The 21,421-nt window shown below is 31.6% G+C and overlaps 1 protein-coding gene across 1 annotated transcript in view; it reads right to left on the bottom strand.

The window, feature by feature from the left end:
- Positions 1-17,716, bottom strand: part of LOC123663555 (choline-phosphate cytidylyltransferase A-like) — a 36,956-nt gene extending 19,240 nt beyond the window's left edge. Inside the window, exons 1-2 of the mRNA XM_045598230.1 lie at positions 17,301-17,716; positions 6,066-6,288 (exon numbers count right to left, since the gene is read on the bottom strand). Of these exons, the coding sequence (XP_045454186.1) occupies positions 6,066-6,288; positions 17,301-17,423 (346 nt within the window). The 5' untranslated portion in view covers positions 17,424-17,716. The remainder of the gene's footprint in view (positions 1-6,065; positions 6,289-17,300) is intronic.
- Positions 17,717-21,421: the final 3,705 nt, after the last annotated feature.

The following is a 21,421-nucleotide window of genomic DNA, read 5'->3' as shown; positions in this document are numbered from 1 at the left end:
GACCGCGGAGCGGGCCAGAGAGGAAGACGCCTCTGCTGGCCCACTCCGGCGCAGACGTACGGGGGCAAGGAGAAGGCGGTTTGCCCACCTCCTCCCCCCTCGTAATAGTGGGGTCGGCGGCCGATAGTCGGGGGACTTCGGCCGGCCGGACGACACGACCCCATACGTCTGAGGGGTGGCCTTGTTGTGAGCGAGGCCACCCCACCATCATGCCGGGGCCCGGAAGCTTTGTCCGGGCCTACCGCTGAGGCGAGGTGGCGAATGCTAGCGCGACCCCTCTCGCCCCACCCAGGCGGATGACTGCTAACACGTGGTGGCAGTAGGAGTCTGACATAACCCTCTGGCGCCCCCGCGCTGGAGGGTATCCATGATGGATTTTCCCCACGTAAAAAAAAAAAAAAAAAAAGGTTAGTTTAGCGGGTTGGTAACCGCAGGGCTGGCTTTTTCGCACCGAAGACGCTGCTGCCCGTCTTCGACCTGTGTATTTCAAAGCCAGTAGTTGGATATTTATCCCGCCATCGGTCGGCTTTTTAATTTCCAAGGTGGTAGTGGAACTGTGTTATTCCTTAGTCGCCTCTTACGACACCTACGGGAAGAGAGGGAGTGGCTATATTCTTTAATGCCATAGCCACACAGTTAACCTTCTCCTTTTTTGAAGTAGGTTAAAAACTAGGTTTAAGCTATTCTTGTTATGTGAAAAGGGAAGAAATCCCTTATAAATTTAAAATTTTATCTAAAATCCGAATCTTTAATGATAAATATAATAACTCGCAGACTATGAATAATAAATTTTACATTCAATATTTTATTTTTGTAAACGCCAGATAAGATATTAAGATTATAAGGACACCTATATAGAGGACGAGCGAGTTATGGTCAGAAAAGCAAAAAGTATGCGTTAAATTTTAGCTCATACTAGTATCTGCCCATGCTGGCGTCCGCGTGGACTCCGCTCCTGTTGGTTTTAGCGTGATGATATATAGCCTATAGCCTTCCGCGATAAATAGGCTATCTAAGATTGAAAGAATGTTTCAAATCGGACCAGTAGGTCCTGGGATTGGCGCGTTCAAGAAAACAAACAAACAAACTCTTCAGCTTGAAAACATTAGTATAAATTATTTGACATGTTTGGGTTCAGGGAACACAAACATCATTTGTAATGTAACAGATTTTATCGTAATATTTCTATGAGTCATATTTAAAGTTCCTTATCCAAAGATAGTCAAAATTATACTCAACCCGTTCTTCAGTGAGTCATTTTAAAATTCCTTATCTAGACAAAGCTAATGGTAGGTACCCTATCTTACCCTCTACGTAACAGATCGCTTTTACTACCATTTTTTCATTTACATTTACTTTTTTTCACCTCTAAGCTGTGGGTGGTCCGTGGCAAAACAGACATTTTTTTCAAAGGGTCCCAGATCATTAAGGGCGGCTTGCAGCGTGTGTTAAATCTAGATTTAAAACTCGATTTTGCCTTAAATCAGATTGAATGTCTTGCACGTCATCGATCTCGATTCAAATAAACGTCAAAGTTAAATCGGCACCAGAGTCGGTTTAGCGTAATTAAATCTCGATTTTGTTAACCATCATTTGCGAATACCTACGCGACGTTATTGTTTATTTGTTCGTTTCTTTCTGTTGTCTTATGAAAATGGATTTTCCTTTGGACCATGAGTACGATTTGTTATCAGATGATGATGAAGAAATCCTGCAGTATTTGGAAACGCCGTTTTTCAACAAGTATCAAAAGATGCATTATTTCATCATTAGTAAAATTAGGCGCCCTGGATTTTTTCATTCTAATGTTGCAAACGGAAAATCAGAAAACTCGAAAAACACAAAATCAACTATAACAAAAACACAACACGAAACAAAACTGCTTGACTTAAAATATGCGCGGAAACATAACCTATGAATATAACAAATTAACAAATTGTTCAGTTCACTTCTTTGCTTAAATGGCTTTTAGTTGTATTATAACAAATTGTTATAAAAATTATATTATAACAAATTGACACCTACTATTACAATGTACTCTGTGATTGACACTGATAAATATACGTTTCTGTGTACGCGATATTGCTTTGGTGTACATTATTGTATCTAAAACGGAACGTAAAGAACGAACGGCGACTGAAAGATACGCAAAATCTCGATTTAGTTAAACTGGACATAATTTTATTATGAGCAACGCAACTTCGATGAGACTTAAGTTAAATCGAGTTTAGGGTAAAATCTAGTTTTAATAAAATCGAGATTTTTGTAATTTTGCTGCAAGTGGCCCTAAGAGATTAAGAACCACTGCTCAACTATACAAACGCACCGACTTAGAATCTTAATAGGTGAACACATAACAGAAATCTTTGCATGGACATATCACAATGGCCGCAGTAAATGTATGTTCCTACAAAAAACTTGCATTATTTAAACATAACTAACTTTGTTAAGAAACCATCCGGCGGTACTTTTATATTCCTTTGTTTTGGTAAGGAAAAAAAAGAACAAAAAAGAAAACGATTTTGTCTCCTACTATGAAAAATTGCATTCAATTTGACACACAAGTAACATTAATCTTTTTTGGTATTATTATTATTACAAACAAAAGGCAAGTAAATAATTATAACAATACAATCAAAATTTCTAAGAACTGAGTTACACGTAAAAAGTAAATGTAATTACAAACATTTAGTGCCTACTTGTAATATTGTACACGCGTTTTAAGAATATAAAAATAAACTGGTAATGTTATATTATAATAATTTAAGGAGTCAAAGATGATCGAAAATTCAAACACATTTTATAAGTGATTATAAAACTAATCACAATAAGAAATAGGCCCATAGGCTACACATAATCGTAAGCCACACACTTGTTATTACATAATATATTAACGCCCGGTTTCTGAAACGTTTGTCAAAGTATAGGTCTACTAATCGGCTGTTAGATTTAAAACGGATGTCAAATCAATTGGAGTTGCTGAAACGTCATTCACAGCAAAATTAGCTAGTCCTCGATTAGTTTGATTTGACATTCGGTTTGTAACATGTGGTCATGTAACATAATTAAATATTATTTTATATATTTGTGATGTATCAAAACCTACAGAAACTGTTAGTTGTGATGTTATTTAATACATATGATAATACTCAAACATCTAATAAAGCATCATATAAACATCTAAGGAAGATACAATAAAAGGAAATAGTTCCTAAAAACAATAACTGACTAGCCCGTTGGCACAGTTTGTAGTGGCTCTGCTTTCTGTTCCGCGGGTTGCGGGTTCGATTCCCGTCTGAGTCTGGGTGTAATATTTGTATTTATATATTTATATATCTATTATTTCTTTGTATATTTATAAAAAATGTATGTTATAAGATATTTATTTTTTTAATAGTTCCTATAAATGTATATTTAGATATATATTTTTATGACCTTTTCTTTTAAATTCCCTATTATTTATATATTGTTAGTAATCAAATTTAAAACTTAACAATTAAAATGTGTCAATAATAGAGATGACTGACACTGAAGTGTTTTTATTTATTATTGAACTTTGACCAGTATCTTCTTCGTAATAATAATAGACATCTGTGTAAGCTACAACAAAGAACAAAAAATTTTAGTTTATCAAGACCAAAATGTAGACTATTATAAGATAAAACATACATTACATATATAAAACTTGGTTATAAATATGTTTTACATACCTTTAAAGAACCAAAATGTAGTTTCACGTAGAAAATAATTGTTTTCCTTAAGTTAATTCGCCGATATACACCGATTAGTTGACTGAGTATTTGCCAGACGTTTGATCAATGATTATAGCTTAATTCGCGTTTCAGAAACCCAAAATGGCGGTTACCATACGATTCCAGAGTCAAATTTGACAGTTATGTCAACTAACAGTATGATTAAATTAAGTAGTTAACCATGCTTTTAGCAACTCATTTCATGCTTAACAAGAGATTTGACAGATGATTTGTTAATTTCTGCATTGATCAGCCTTTCGGAAACCGGGCGTAAAACATTGAATAGTAACGGTACGCCTCTATCACAGAGGTTCATGTCCTCAATTAGTACCATTCATAATTCTCAATAGAGTTCAAAAGGTTTTTAACCTAGTTTAATCGTTAAGGAAAAAACGTATTATTATGTTACTACCGCCCGGTTTCTGAAACGTTTGTCAAAGTATAGGTCTACTAATCGGCTGTTAGATTTAAAACGGATGTCAAATCAATTGGAGTTGCTGAAACGTCATTCACAGCAAAATTAGCTAGTCCTCGATTAGTTTGATTTGACATTCGGTTTGTAACATGTGGTCATGTAACATAATTAAATATTATTTTATATATTTGTGATGTATCAAAACCTACAGAAATTGTTAGTTGTGATGTTATTTAATACATATGATAATACTCAAACATCTAATAAAGCATCATATAAACATCTAAGGAAGATACAATAAAAGGAAATAGTTCCTAAAAACAATAACTGACTAGCCCGTTGGCACAGTTTGTAGTGGCCCTGCTTTCTGTTCCGCGGGTTGCGGGTTCGATTCCCGTCTGAGTCTGGGTGTAATATTTGTATTTATATATTTATATATCTATTATTTCTTTGTATATTTATAAAAAATGTATGTTATAAGATATTTATTTATTTATTATTATTTAAAAAAACAATATCATGAAAATAAGACGAAGAGCATCTTTAGAAAAAAAAAATATCAGAATATTGTAGACTGATTTAAAAAAAAAACGTTAGTAGAAAATAGTAAGATGAAAATATGATAAAGTAATTATAATAGCTTGTTTCAAATTTTAGTTATTAAGTAATTATAAGTATTTTTTTAATAGTTCCTATAAATGTATATTTAGATATATATTTTTATGACCTTTTCTTTTAAATTCCCTATTATTTATATATTGTTAGTAATCAAATTTAAAACTTAACAATTAAAATGTGTCAATAATAGAGATGACCGAACTGAAGTGTTTTTATTTATTATTGAACTTTGACCAATATCTTCTTCGTAATAATAATAGACATCTGTGTAAGCTACAACAAAGAACAAAAAATTTTAGTTTATCAAGACTAAAATGTAGACTATTATAAAATAAAACATACATTACATATATAAAACTTGGTTATAAATATGTTTTACATACCTTTAAAGAACCAAAATGTAGTTTCACGTAGAAAATAATTGTTTTCCTTAAGTTAATTCGCCGATATACACCGATTAGTGGACCGAGTATTTGACAGACGTTTGATCAATGATTATAGCTCAATTCGCGTTTCAGAAACCCAAAATGGCGGTTAACATACGATTCCAGAGTCAAATTTGACAGTTATGTCAACTGACAGTATGATTAAATTAAGTAGTTAACCATGCTTTTAGCAACTCATTTCATGCTTAACAAGAGATTTGACAGATGATTTGTTAATTTCTGCGTTGATCAGCCTTTCGGAAACCGGGCGTACGTGTCGTAAAGGTAGATCTAAACAAGGTTGTCATTTGACATGAAAACTTATAAAATTTACGTTAAATTATCAAAATTTATTTTTATGGAAATTCGGGACGCTGGCGTTGTCAACATTATAGGACATATGATTTAATTTTTAATGATTGAATATACTGACAAGTTTTTTAAACAATACTTTTTTAAATTATTTTGCTGTTTCTTCTTAGTAAAATCTGTATTCCAAATACCACAATAACTAAAATTAAAATATTCAAGGCTACTTAAATAGAGAAATTTTTGATTTGATTCGAAATCCTGTTTCAAGAGTCTGGAAGTACAAGAATTGGGTAAGTAAATATCTACTTGTTTTGAGACATTTCTGTCATACTAGTTACATTACTGGTGAAATTTTACGCTCGTTTAAGAATTCAACTGACAGCGTACTTTTGCAACATCCGCAAGGTTATGTTCGTAAAAGGTTTAATTGCGCGCATGCTAACATAAACTATTACTTTCTAGTAATTTTTATACGTTTTGCCATAACACTAACGTTTTACCAACTTTATAATAATAAGGAAATGATTCTAAAACTCGACTCACCTCCGACTATGAGGTATACATTAGGGAAGACCGTCTTCGCTTGCTGAAGCTGTCTTGCATGACCCTGGTGAAACATGTCATAAATGCCGTCTGAATAGACTCGTACTCTGCGATTCGCCGTGCCTGCAACTGCAACTGCTCTGGGGATGCGACCGTACGAACATCTCTCTCTCTCTGCTACTGCCTCGGGATCCGTACTGAAGGGTGCTGCCATACAAAGTGACTGAAAGAGAAAAATATTATTATAAAAAAAAAATTCGAGTGTGTATTACAAAAATTGTTAGTTAAATTTTATAATATAACAATCAGGAAAGTAATATAATAGTGAAATAAGATTGTGACGAATATATCTACACATATAAATAAAAATGAATCGACAAATGTATGTTCGCACATAAATTCCGAACGATTGTATTAAATTGGATAAAACCTTTTATTTGAGTTCGTCATTGTCAGGACAAGATTTATATATAAGAAAATATATAAAAAATATACATAGGTATTCACGAAAAAAAAAATATTTGTAGCAAAAAAATAAGCGAAAAAATAAGTAAAATTAATCGTTCGATCAATAATAATTATTTAACGAACGTCATTTTTCAGTTCTATTGACGCAAAAGAAATAAAAAAAGTAGTTTATATTGTCGCATTGTAAGAGCCGATTTCAATACGGTCCAAATAATAGCTTTAAGGACGCTATCACATTTTTCCACAAATATCAGTGTTTTTCACGTACCATTTTAATTAATTAGGAGTCACCCTGAGAGGATATTTTGGTTTCAAATGAAAGATAATATATTCATCTCCGAGTGAGACCATAAAAATTCTATAGCCCCATACAAACTTTTCACACAAATACAGTTTAACCATCACAGAAATCGCAAAAAATTAAAAAAAGACGGGTCTGAATAGGAACCATTGTATCTAAATACACAGCACTAAGAAAAATAACTACACTAAGAAATTGTTGCTTATTTAGTCCTCTATGCGTAGCGCTAGATATTTTATATAAAAATAAATAATATTTCCATTTATGAGAAAAATAAGAAACGCTCTCAAATTTCTTCATACATTTTTTACAAGTGAACCATCGTCGTTCGTCATTCCGCGCCGAAACGCGCTCATGGAAGCATGGCTGTATCGCTTCAGCGCAAGTAATAATTACGTAAAAAATGAGTTCCTTGTGTGTACTGTGCTTGGACGAAATTGATACTTCACAATCGATTGTCTTTGCTATGCATCTGGTTTATATATAATAATCAATAATAATAAGTAATCTTCGCAATTTGTCTTCTTTTCAACCGATTTCAAAAAAAGGAGGAGGTTACTCAATTCGACCGTATATATATATTTTTTTTTTAATGTATGTTCGGAGATAACTTTTTCGTTTATGAACCGATTTTGATAATTTTTTTTTTCGTTGGAAAGGAGATATTTATAGTTTGGTACCATGATAAGGAAACCAGGACCTGATGATGGGATCCTAGAGAAATCGAGGGAAACTTTCAAAAATCGTACGGGTGACTAGTAAATTTAATCATGTTTTCATTAAGTACTATAAAGCACTACTATTTAATAAAGGTCTGGAGTCGATCTGATGATGGAGAAGAAAGATAGTCGAGGGAACTCTTCAACAATTTATAGCAATTACCTGGTGTTTGAACTTAATTCGTTTCTATCGATGAGAACTTTGCACCTATATGAGTTACAAGTGTCATTACAGTCTGATGATGGAGACGAAAGATAATAAAGGGAACTTTTCAACGATTTATAGCAATTAACTGCTGTGTGGTCATCTGTGTCGCAGGACCAGGTTTGATGATGGAGCCCATAAACACTCGAGGGAATTTCTCAACAATTTACAGCAGTTACCTTTTGCTGTTTGACGACCGCTTTGATATAATGGTGCATGTGCCGTGTCGGCGGCGCCTAAACACCGACGGTCGCGGGTTCAATTTCCGCTCGGAGTAGATATTTATGTTTATACTAATATTTTATTTTTGGTCTAGTTGTTAATCCTTGTGGTTCTCCCAACCAACCTAGCCTCAGAGAACACGCTAGGCTGTCAGTCCCGGTTGTTTTAATAATAATAATAAATAAAAAAAAATACGTTGTTATTACGTACACCTGATAGCGAACTTTACTCATAGTATGTCAACGCGTTAGCGCAGCGGTCACAGCACTGGTTGTTGCGCTGGCGTTAGTGGGTTCAATCTCCGCGCAGGACAGACATTTGTATTGGCCATATAAGATGTTTGTCATGATCTGGGTGTTTGTGCTTGTGTATTGTAGTATTTTATAATATTGAAGTCGGTGCCAAGTAAATACTACAACAACCTGACTACAATAACAAATACAAACAACACACACAAAAAAACAAGTACAAAAAATATTATTAAATATATCAAAACAATAACAGAATAATAACAGTATTCAAACTAACTTATAGTCAATGAAACAAATTATGAAAGAAAACTGAATACAACTTACGAGTAGATACTAGAGTAGTTATTTTTTTACTTGGCACCGACTTCAAAATTATAAAATATTTATTAAATCATTTCTGATTAACTAAATCAAAATACGAATTACTTTGTACTAAGTAAATTTATTTTTCACTTTTTAGTTTCCTGTTTGAAGTCTTTTTTTTTGTTAAAAATTATTTTATTTTAAATTTACATTCATCATCATCATCATTGTTCCGTTTGCAGAGTTATAAAATAAATAAATTTCTAAAATAAAAGTAGCCTAAGTTACTCCTTATTGCATAAGGTATATCCCAGTGAAAGTACCGTCAAAATCGATCCACCCGTTTCAGAGATTAGCCGGAAGACACAGACAGACAGACAGACAAAAATTGGAAAAATGTTATTTTGGTATATGGACCGTGTATACATCCGTATGCATTTAGTAAAAAGCAGTATTTTAATATAACAAAAGGACACTCCAATTTTATATATTTGTATAGATTGTTTACGTAAAATATGTTATGTTTATATTATTATAATGTTAAAACTATAATTATATAACTTAAAATTGTATGTGATTTTGAATTATAAAAATAGGCGTATTATTATCTATTATATTTTATTGTATAGTACGACGAACGTGTAGTAGATACCCTGACGCCTTAAGACATCGTCATAAACAGAGTAAGGGAGAGGTTCCGTGAATAGTAGGTAACAGTAACTTAGTAACAGTTACCAAGTTCGAATTTAAACTTACAACTAAATTTACTAATCAATACCAGTAAAATTAAAAATTAATACTTTCAAGTACCAAGATTAGTTACGTCGGTACAAAATCGAGCAGAAAGCGGTATCAATGTGTGCGTACGTGTAATGTTATTGTGTTGCGATTTAAATACCTAAACTTGAGCGAGTTAAAAATGTGATAGCGTCCTTAAATGTGAATACACTCGAATGCTGAGTTATGAACAGGGAAGTTCAATAACTGCGATACTATAATACAAAACAAAATGGAAAAAAAAATATTCATGGTCACTAACACTATCATTTATATGTAAAAGCAACGATTTAAGTCTTTGTGTAAAACAGGATATTTACGAGTGCACCCGAGACCATAGCACTTGCAATAGTACCGAATTATAATTATCGGAAACTTAACAAAATACAATCGAGTTGAGAGCCTCCTCCTTTTTGATGTCAGTTAAAAAGATCAAAAACTAATGTGGTAAATATTTCGTTTTGAATATAAATCATGATATCTATGTGGTATAATTTATCGTTTATACGAAGGATAGTAAATTAAATGATATTAAATAATCGAATTACATTAAAACGTTATCAACAATAGATATTGAGAATGTATCCAACCGATAAATTACATCATCCTATGTATATACGTTATAACTACTTGTATTGAATTCGAAATAAGCCAACATGCAGATGTTAGGTATATCTGTTATATGAACAGACGATAGACCTTATTAAGCGTGACACTGTTTTAGCATAAATCTTTTCATGTAGAGAACACTACAGTGTACGCAATAAAAGTGTTGATACAAATCGCTTTCCATATTGTAGATTACTTACTGATATTAATAATATAACATAATTATTTACTAAAGCGAAAGCAAACAACTCGAAAGAATGGGTTGAAACCTCAAAAATGCTCTACAGAACAATGTTTTGGTCACAGGCGATGATAAGCAATATAATTATATTATATAGTTTTCTTGTTACTGGAAAAATTTGTTTCTTTTTTTAATATTCATAAATATTTATTATGAATAAGTATCAATTACTTGTCGTAAAATTAATTTTATCAACTGATAAATCCCTGGGATTTCCCTAAAATCGCTTAACAACTGAAAGAAAACCTACTTTTCCGGGATGCCCCTAAACTGTCACATGTTAATGACGTTCGCTGTGGGAATACAACTCGTGTGTTATAATGACTGGATAAAAAAAAAAATCTCGTTGGCAGCATGATACGTTTTTTATGATTTCAATAAAAAAGGTCTACGGTAGTTTACAATAATTTCCACACTATTTTACGAATGTAATACATAGTAACTCGACACTATAATAAATCTCACGCAGAGAATAAATAACTTAAAACGTTATAAAAATGAATAGCCAAAAATATAAAGTACAATTTTCATTTATTTTTTTTAGGATTTGGATATTAGATTAAAGCTTATTTTTTATTTTATTTTTCAAGACAAAGTTTTTTTCAACTGGAAACTAAAACAAGTATTTGAGAAAATACCCATTGACTTTAAAAAATAACTGCAAAACAAAAAATATTCATTTAAACGACCAATAAGCGAGAGACAATATAAATTGCAAAACCACCGCAATGAAAATCACGCTTTAACAGTAGGTACAAATGAGGATGGCAAATAAACTAGTATTTTTTATTCCCTCTACAGCTGTGGCTTCATTTGTATCTGTTGTCTGAAAGAATTTATTTAATTTAGTTTGTTCCAATGTATCTTCGGCATGGGATGAAATGAAAAGGCAATAATTAATATGCAGTTTCATTGAAATGCATATTGAATAGTTACTATTGCTACTTGTTTATTACTGTGACATACTTTACATTATTAAACAAATCTCCATCGAATAAGTGCCTTTCTAGATGAGTGAAGAAATAAAAATAATTACAAATATTACATTTACGAAAAAAAGAAAAACAAGTTCGATCATATCGAAAATTGCACAAAAAGTAACTTTCGTAACATAATATCACTGATTTGAATTAATCACACCTGGTGGTCTTAACTATCAATCAAGCAAGAATAAAGAGATAGTAACAATCAACCTGTTGCAATACTAAGTATCAAGTGAATCACATGTTACGATGTCAAGGTTCAGTAGATTATGTTTGATAATGAGGTGGCGTGATGTGACATAGCGGTTCTTATCACACTCGTCCATCCGCCTCGTGCTTCGCTAGCCGCTGGGCGTGACTGAAATCATGCAGACACTAGACATAGATTGCAAAGTTACAGTACTTTGAAATTGTCCGGATTCAAAGGGCCAGAACTGAGCTAAAATCGCTTGTTATCTCACTACTGGTCAAACTGTAAATTTCCTCTCTCATGTATACCTAATCTTATTGGTAGAATATTGTTGGCGTACATCTTAAGAATACAATATGCAAAACCTCTTCTGAATATAAAATAGTTTGTCAGATAATCTGCGACGCAGCTCTACTATGAGATGACAGATAATGGATAAAAAGAGCTTCCCCAATATTTCGTTAGTTGAAATTCGCATTTTGTGTATACGCATAACACTTTCTTTATAGTGCTAAACCATGGTGCACATCTAAATAAACTATGAACGTATGCTACGAGTTTGAACAGCTCTGATTAATGCATTTACTCACGTTATCAGCTAATTACTCGCATCCTATGTATAGATAGCTGAGCGCGTTGTGACATACTTGTGCTAGTTATGACTAATAGTTTTGATGGAAAAAATAATCACTTGAATAAACATCACAAGGCGGTCCCCTAATTAATTACATGCCTGCATTAAGAAGATAAAATATATTTAACCTATTTCATTTTACGTATTTTTGAAACACTTTTAATGCAGTTAACAATATCTTAAAAAAATAATCTAGAGCGTGTAATGCAAGAACAATGTGATTGTTAATAGAATTTGCTAGGCACCGAATCAATTCGTAGGTGGACGAGGTTACAAGGTTGGCAAGATTACTTTCTAAACTGCGGGTGTTATTTTTTTTCTATTTGAAATCATATCTATCACGAGGACTACACAAATGTATTTAGCGTCTGTAAATTTCATTTGCAATCCAGACAAAATTATTGCAAATAACGTAATTTTAATAATTAACGTAACTTATTTTTTTAATTTCATAAATTGAGATTAATTTGCGAAAGAACTATTTTGTCCCAAAATGTCAAAGCATTTTTTCGATTAAACTCACGCATTTTAGAAGACTTTATAACTAGATGTATTTGGCATTAGTCCAAAAATGTTAGATTAGTATTGTGTAACACTTGTAGGTAGGTATATATTACTGGAATTGAATAAGATTCTTACTACAAAATACTATTCCTCCACTTCTATACTTCCATACTTTCCATTAAAATAATTAATTTACTTTAACAAGCCTAGTACGTAATTAAAAATGAACCAACAAAATTTTAACACAATTTATCAATTTTATTGCTTGTACATCATTATAATTTTGATATGGCAATAATAGAAACTATCTTCATATGTGTATGCGTGAGTGTGTGTTTCATATGTTTGGGTAAAACAAACAATTATTACGTAGTGTGATCAGCAGTGACGCAACTTCGTCCTTTATGACTTATGAGTCACTTATCATCATAGTCTTGCGGTCAGTATAAGTTGGTTTCAAACACACCCCCTCATAGTCTTGCGGTCAATATAAGTTGGTTTCAAACACACCCCCCTAAGTGCTTCAACCGAATCGTAATTATTATTTACATTCATACTTAGTTGTATTATTAGGTCACATACAATTTTTATCAGTAATACGATGGGATTATTTTATTGCTTTTGTATCAAAGTCGTATTGATTTTAATATTCATTGGCCGCCAGGATTACGTTCCGGAACTTATCTCTAAGATAGAACTGTTCTTATTAACCCATTATATTATACATTGTTGAACTAAGTGTTCACCGGAAAAACTTAGAGAAGGATACTCAATTTAAAAAATAAGGTCCACAAATCTCAAATGACCAATGAGTATTTATTAATGCTATTAAAATCATTTGACTGACTAAATTTAATATTCATAATTGAGACTAATTTAGACAAACTCATGTTTATACACGAATAAAGAAATCCATTTATCCGCCAGCAAACGCATTTTATTTAAACAGATGTGTAACATTATCTATTATCACAAATTGAATATTTAGTTATTACTTCATGTGCATATAAACTGTTTCATGTCCTATATGCGTTTTAAAAAGTATAGAGAAAAACATGTATCATCAAAATATGCAAAACGACCGAGGCATGTTTGTAAACAATATAGTTCACAGGCAGTACATAAATTTGAAATAATAATGCCGGCCGAAACCTGGCAACGAGCTCGCGTAAACACTAAAAATGAGAGGCACCGCGTGATTCTAAAACGAAGAAAAACAAACATATTAAAACAACATACCTAAACATGAATATCTGCATTGTGTGCATCATATTAAAGACTAAAAATCTATTACTTTTTTTGATCAAAATCCTTTACACAATTTAAGAGAAATCAAAGGTGATTTTACTTATAATTTGTCCGTATTTATGCAAAATGGAACCACACGACAAATTTCGGATTTTGCTTTTTTTTAGGAATACTTATTTAAAAGTGGTCTAAATTATTATACAAAGGAGAACCACGTGATTTTCCCCTTGGAAACAAGGTATACTGAAAGCAGAATGTAAACACCAGCAATAATGAACATTACATAAAAAGCAAAACCGAACCACAGTACCATGGGACACTTTTGTTCAAACAAAGAAACGATATTACTATCATGTCATTTTTAACCGACTTCCAAAAAAGGAGGAGGTTCTCAATTCGACTGTATTTTTTTTTAATGTTTGTTACATCAGAACTTTTGACCGGGTGGAGCGATTTCGACATTTTTTTTTTTAATCGAAAGGTGGTGTGTGTCAATTGGTCCCATTTAAGTTTATTTGAGACCTAACAACTACTTTTCGAGTTATATCTAATAATGCGTTTTTACTTGACCCCTTTTTTCGTCGACCTACGTTGTATTATACCGCATAACTTTCTACTAGATGTACCGATTTTGATAATTCTTTTTTTGTTGGAAAGAGGATATCCCTAGTTTGATACCATGATACCATGATAAGGAAACCAGGATCTGATGATAGGATCCCAAAGAAATCGAGGGAATCTTTTGAAAATCCGCAATAACTTTTTACTGGGTGTACCAATTTTGATAATTTTTAATTTAATCCTAAGCTGATATTTATCTTGTGGTCACATATAAATTTTATCGAAATCTGATAACTTCTTTTTGAGTAATCTTTGATAACGCGTAGTTACTCGACTATTTTTTCGTCGATCTACGTTGTATTACTCTTCGATGTAATTGAAGTCGGTTTTTTTTTCGTTTGCGAGCAAACACAATTATTAAGTTCCAAGGTGGTAGTGGAACTGTGTTATCCCTCAGTCGCCTCTTACTATACCCACGGGAAGAGACGGGGTGGATATTCTTTACTGCCATAACTACACAGCCTTAATAATACTTATGATTAACATTTCATTGCCTTTACTTTAATCGTTAAGTGACATTTATTTCCGAGACGAGGCAGATTTTTTTTACTATAAAACGACGATTTGCAGAGTGTTGTTTAAAAATCTTACAACCTTCTATAATAACAGAGACTTTCCAAGACAAGAAATGTTTTTAATTCTGAATCGATACATGAGATAATAAACAACTCAATTAGACAATTCAGACATAATTTTCCGTTTAAGTAATTAGTATGACTACATTAACATATTCATTGCCAAAAATTTCCCTTACAAATATAATAATCTGCGGTCAAAAGTTATCTCGAGTTATTTTTAAAATTTATCAGCTGTAGAGGTCAAGAAACTGAACAACAGTCCGGCACAATTAACGAACAGCAACGGCACGGTTCAAAAAATAAGGATATACTTAGTTGCTAAATCAATGTGTTTAATACCCAACGATGAAAATAACATAAAATTTCTCATATTACGTAAATACTAATTTTATAAATGTAAGTAAGATAAGTAACGCTACATACTTACCAACATAATACATGTAATAAAGTACACATAATTACACGTAGATATCAATTACTAATACGTACATACCCAATTATCTAATGTCTTCAAATTAAAAATGATATTAATAGCAATAAATTATCTGTTACTTAAAACAAAGTAAATATTATCGTATTTAAATTAATTACTTAATTTTTAGTATACCAGTTTTGGGGTGCTAATTAAAAATAAATTTCAAAAATGTAATTGATTTGTAAATTAAATTTCATTAATAAATAGTGTTGTTTCAATTAACTTCAATTGTTCCTATATTGCTTCAATTACTAAATGAGGTGATTAGCTTTAAAAATAACTGCATTATCATTTGTTCACACAATAATAAATACCTACCATATTCTGGATTCGATATTACAGCTAATAATAAATAAATTAATTAAAAAGGAAAGTGAACGTATCTATAATGAATATGAAACAAAAATATACAATTCTATCGAGGTTCTTAAAAGGCCAATCATTTCCTGCTACATATAAGTTGTATACAATGCAAAATTGCATCGTTCTGACGTCACCTGAACTTTACGTATTGTTATTAAATTGTTCATAGCTAGTTCGTGATATTTTATCATCGTAAGATTTTAAGCTGCTAAATTCTTTTACGATATTACTACCTTATCAAATAATGGTTGTTTTAACTACGCAAATGATAACTTTTATCTAAGACTATTAAACATTGTTAGTTGAGGAAAAAAAATTGAAGTCTTACTTAGGTCAGTTTTTTACACATAAAACCAAAATTAATTCTTAATCTCCACTACAACTTGATAGAGTATTTATTTATTATGATTATACGAGTAATAAAATATATTATTATACATTGAAAATTAAAAAAAAAAAGTGAAATGTGAAGTTGTAAACTAATAGGATTAATTACGAATTGAAAAGTACACATCTCACAAATTACGTATATGAAGTAATTAATTGGTAACGATAATTTATACCGAAACATTTCACGTCATTATAAAATGAAGTGTTTCCAATAAGTTCAAGGTAAATTATATTGTAATTTGAGTTTGTAAATTTTAGGCAATTTTAGATGTTACTATGCTATTCGATCGTTAATCACATAAACCATCGATAAAAATAATAATTTTAATGACACGTGGAAATGCGCACTGCAACATTGTAAAAAAAATCTAAAAAGTCGATTATTAAAATGAAACGTCATTTTATATGTAAAACTTTAAATAAAATCACATGTAACGTTTCAGATCACGTGCTATTAAACTGTTGAAATAAACGTCAACAAAACGAGCTAATTTATAAGAGGAAATAGTTATCACAGTGCTATTTTTTACATGAAGGAAACGACGAACGAAAATTACCATTGACTTTGGTTCAGAAACATTAGTTTATCAAACAAAACTTTCTATGCTTGCTCATATACTATGTAAAACGCTTTCACCTCTTCATGAATGAAAATAAAAATCTCACTTTTTGAAGAACATAAGCGTTATTTATAATAGAAGTTCATAATCATTCTGTACTGTAAAACTTTTTTTAATAGGCTTCAGCAGTTACACCATCTGAAGCTTTTTTACCATTATCTAAACATTTGACACGCTTGTCTATTGTATATTTGTGCTGGAGGAAAACCTCGTTTAAAATAAATGTTGCAACTAAAAGCCGGTGACATAATTGTCAGGGCGCTTTATCTTAACATAATCGTCAATTTTTTGATAATTTCTACCCTCTCTTATAAAAAGCTCGAAAAGACCTTAATTTTATAGATTATAATATAAGATTTATTTATTTACATAATTAGATTTTTTTCACAAACCAAAATCAGTTTAAACTGATTTAGATTTTAGTCACACATTATTTAAAACATATTTTGGAAATACTTTTCATCATAATTAAAACTATTTATGGAATAAACAAAAGAAAAAAATGAAAAAAAAAATAATAGTTAAATACTCACACTACTGTTTGAAATTTCGGGTTTCACATAACCATTTTTCCTATAACCATTAAGGCCGGTCTCCAATTTGCCATTATGGTGTCCATTGGTAAGAGTCGTGGTCATGGTCAACGCTGACATCATCAACTGATCGTCTAACTTTCTTTACTAAACAGGGCACAATATTATTTTGCTGTCACCAATATTCACTGAACGATTTTAGCATAATGTCAAAAATGTCAATAATAGTAATATGTAGTTGTTGACTAAATATGAGTAACGTCAATAATTCGCCGAATTCAAGCGTGGTCGATGATAACGACAGAATACCGCTGCGCTGTGATCATGTAACAGATACTTGTGAGCGGAGTAAACACGCTTCCTTCGCGAGCTATTGCAAGTGACTGACTATTAGCCAGTTAGGCAGATTCGAAGCAAGAAGTGAGCGAGGAATGTACAGTAGGAGGGCTTCAGCGGGCGAGAGGCGCAGGAGAAGGGGACAACGGCGGTGGCGCGACGCCGACGTGGAGGTTCGTCAGACACGCGATGCGCCACGAGCGCACTCGCACGGCTCCGGCAGTCCTCGGCTAAATGTCAAAATATTTCAGTTTGTGAGTCTAAATGATGTCTTGATACGGTTTGTTAGTTTTCGTACCAGCGTGCCTAACCAATCTATTTTCCAAAATTTTTGTTATTTACATCTTGTAAGTTTTTTATCTCGAGTGGAAAGATACTTTAACCCTATGAAATATAGATCAAACGCATTTTTTTCAGCTGTAAAAATGCGACATGAATAATGACAAACCAAATGGTTTTGGTACGTCTTGAGAACACGGTACTTAATTCTATGGTAACAATTTGTAAAAATGAAATGCCCATAAGTTCAAAAAAGAAAATTACAGGAAATCTTATTCACATGCGTTAATTTGAGGAAAATATAGCCTTTAGCCTTCCGGGCTATCCAACACTATAAGAATTTTTCAATTCGAACCAGTAGTTTCTGACATTAACGCTTTTAAGCAGACACTCAAACCTTCCGTCTCTATAATATTTGTATAGATTATATCAGAGTAGAGCCTTTTTTGGCACAAAACTTTTGTCAAACATTACTGCAAATATTGTATTACCCGGATAATCAATCAGTTTGAATAGTCAATGTACTGTTAACCCTTACATCTAAGACTACCCCTAGAGAGTAAAACCTTTCTAATAATTACCTCTATGAAATATCAATATCATTAAGTAATCTAAATATTAAGGATGAGCTAGCACTTTTAACAAGAAAAAGTGCACAGCGGTCGTTGTTATGGATCAGCGTACTTTCGAAATATAAATGGAACTTTGTTGTTGTGCGGTTTACCACAGATATAGGAAACACGATATGCATTAATCTATTGAATTCGTTTTTCCAATTATTCTGATACTTTTATATCACTGGCAGTTGCAGCAAAAAAAGAACATAACAGCTGACCAATTACTAAATATCATGTAACTTGGCATAGAACTAAAGATTTTCTATCACTTTTATCTTCAAGGAGTTACCTAATTCGTCTAAATGATGAAAATATAAGTATTAAAGAGGTTAATTTAAACATTTAATGAAAGAGTGCTATGTATGATTAATAAAAATGTTTGTTTTTCTAAATAAAAGGTACCAACGAATACCGGGTAATCCTCCACTCCTCCTACTCCTGAAACTCCTGTTTATTTTTACAATATAGCATGACTTGTACATTGTATTATATGACAATACACTATTATGTAATGAACTATTATGTTAATTACTTAGTTACTGACGTTGTATTTACGAAATTATTTTGTTGTTTGTGTCTTTAACAAATCTAAGGTCATTAGTAAAGAAGGCAATTTTTAAAAGCTACTATTAAGTGTTTACTCTAATTTATTACTCGTAGCAATTTAAAACGTTTTTTTTTTTAAAGACCGATAATTTAGTGTTTTAGTAAAATTCAAAAATTCTAGAAAAGAAGATAATGCTAGAGATGGATAGAATTTTAATAGATACTATTCAAGTGTCTATTAATTGTTTAAAGTTCAGCAAAAATTTTAAAAGGATTTTTCTCAAGAGTGGTTTTCATCTAACTCGAAACTAAATTTATTTCTAAAAAAAAATTCAAGAGATCCAAGTGAAGAATGATGTCTTATCGGAATTCTATGTATTTTAGCATCGATGTCAGAAAATGTATGACAAACTGCGCGCACTAAGGTAATTGAAGGTTAAAGACCTCATAAGTTTCAGCGAAAAGTTTGCTAATTCGGATACAAAATACATAATTAAAAACAATTAATTCCATTTGCTTTTAACTTTTCGCAGTCATATATGCTTTTACATTTGAACGGGATTCGTGTTCACGTAGATTGACGCCTACAAAACTTATTGTTAATTTTGACTTTATCTACAGAACCAAAAAATCACTGAATACCCTTTTGTACAATATTTCCTACTCTTCTTTAATAAAATAACACATTTTCTTTACTTACATTGTGCAAAATATTATATAATATTAAACTGTAAGCCTTCCTTTCTGCAAACTTTACAGAACGATCTTATCATTAAATAATATTTTGTATTAATATTTAAAACGTAGGTACATACTCAAGAAAATAAAACGTAAAAACATTATTATTAATAATTTGATGAACAATATAACGTTACGTTTTACTTGATATGCATTAGTAAGAACGTATTAAAGAATAAGAACTTGAGAACTTCTAAGAAGATTATATTTTAGATATTTTCAATTAACTAAATCTAAAATACTTTCTTTTCTGGCGTAGTAATGACACACCTTTCTTCGATCGAAATATCATCTCCAGAATTTGAAAGATAAAATTTTGACAAAAATATAGTTGGAATATTTTTTCTCCTTTTAATCAAATGTAGCAATGGAATAAAATTGATCTTAATTTTTAGTATAAATGATTGTTGAGCACTGCAATATACCCGATAAATGATCCATATTATTATCAAGCAAGAATGTCATCAAATAATAAAAAAATCAGGAACAGTAGACGATGCATTTGTGTGAGAGTTTTGGCTCGAAGTTTTCCTTTGCCATTAGACTCAACAATAACAAGTTTTGTCGCTATTTTAAAGCACCGATGTTTCTATTACTGAATAGTATAGGTTAAGCTTTGGAACGGGTGTAATAGCATATGTATTTCACGTGTCTTTCACTTCTACATTTTTCTAGAGTAGTCGCATATCTAGATCATTTTTCATATCTAGAACGCTTTTAAAGCTTGGAATAAATAAGTACGTAGTGAGTGATGTTTCAATATAATTATATTTCGTTCTAATGATTTATTGTGAAACAACGTAAACTAAGTGACATGAACAATAGCCCAATTACTTTTTTCTAAATAATGACGTGGTTTACTGGTCGTCAGCCTATTCTACTACTAACGTATTAAAAATAATTCAAACAACTAATATTCAAATGTAGTTATTTTCTTGTTTACCTATTTATTACAAATAGTAAATAACTTTACCTATCTACTTAAACACTCAATATTAAATGACCCACTTACAGTACAAGCTGACGTTTCGTCCGATATTATCTTCTCTAAGCTTTCGTGGCATCACAAAATTTTATTTGGTTTGAAAATATACGTCAAAAAAAAAAATTGTTGACCTACATGATTAATTTTAACGTTAACTCACTAATATCCTGTTTCAGTACGCCAAAGCTTTCCAAAAATTGAAAATATATTTTAGGTTTGTATGTCAAACGTTAAACTAAGGTACCACCTAACAATTAACACACGAGACAAAAAGTTTTATGTGTATATTAACTGCTATATTAGCGAGTTCACTAACAATTGTATGATATTTTTGATCTACATCAAGATCTACATATACATAACACATTCATAATTGTGTTTACTAGCAAAGGAAAAAACCAAGTTTAATAACATCGTCAAGTGATATAACGTAGTTAGACGAAAAATAGTCAAGTAAATATGCATTAATAGTGATAACTCAAAAAGTTCTTGTCAGCACTCGATTCAATTTAAATGGGAACACATGACAAGCACAAGCTTTCGATTTTTTTATTTTTTACTTGACGAAATGACAACTATTCCGCTTCGAACAAAAACATCACGTAAATCGGATCAGAAAT

This window comes from Melitaea cinxia, chromosome 2, assembly GCF_905220565.1.
Source record: "Melitaea cinxia chromosome 2, ilMelCinx1.1, whole genome shotgun sequence".
Lineage (NCBI taxonomy): Eukaryota > Metazoa > Arthropoda > Insecta > Lepidoptera > Nymphalidae > Melitaea > Melitaea cinxia.
The sequence above is the reverse complement of the archived record's forward strand: the minus strand, read 5'-3'. Positions and strand labels throughout refer to the sequence as shown.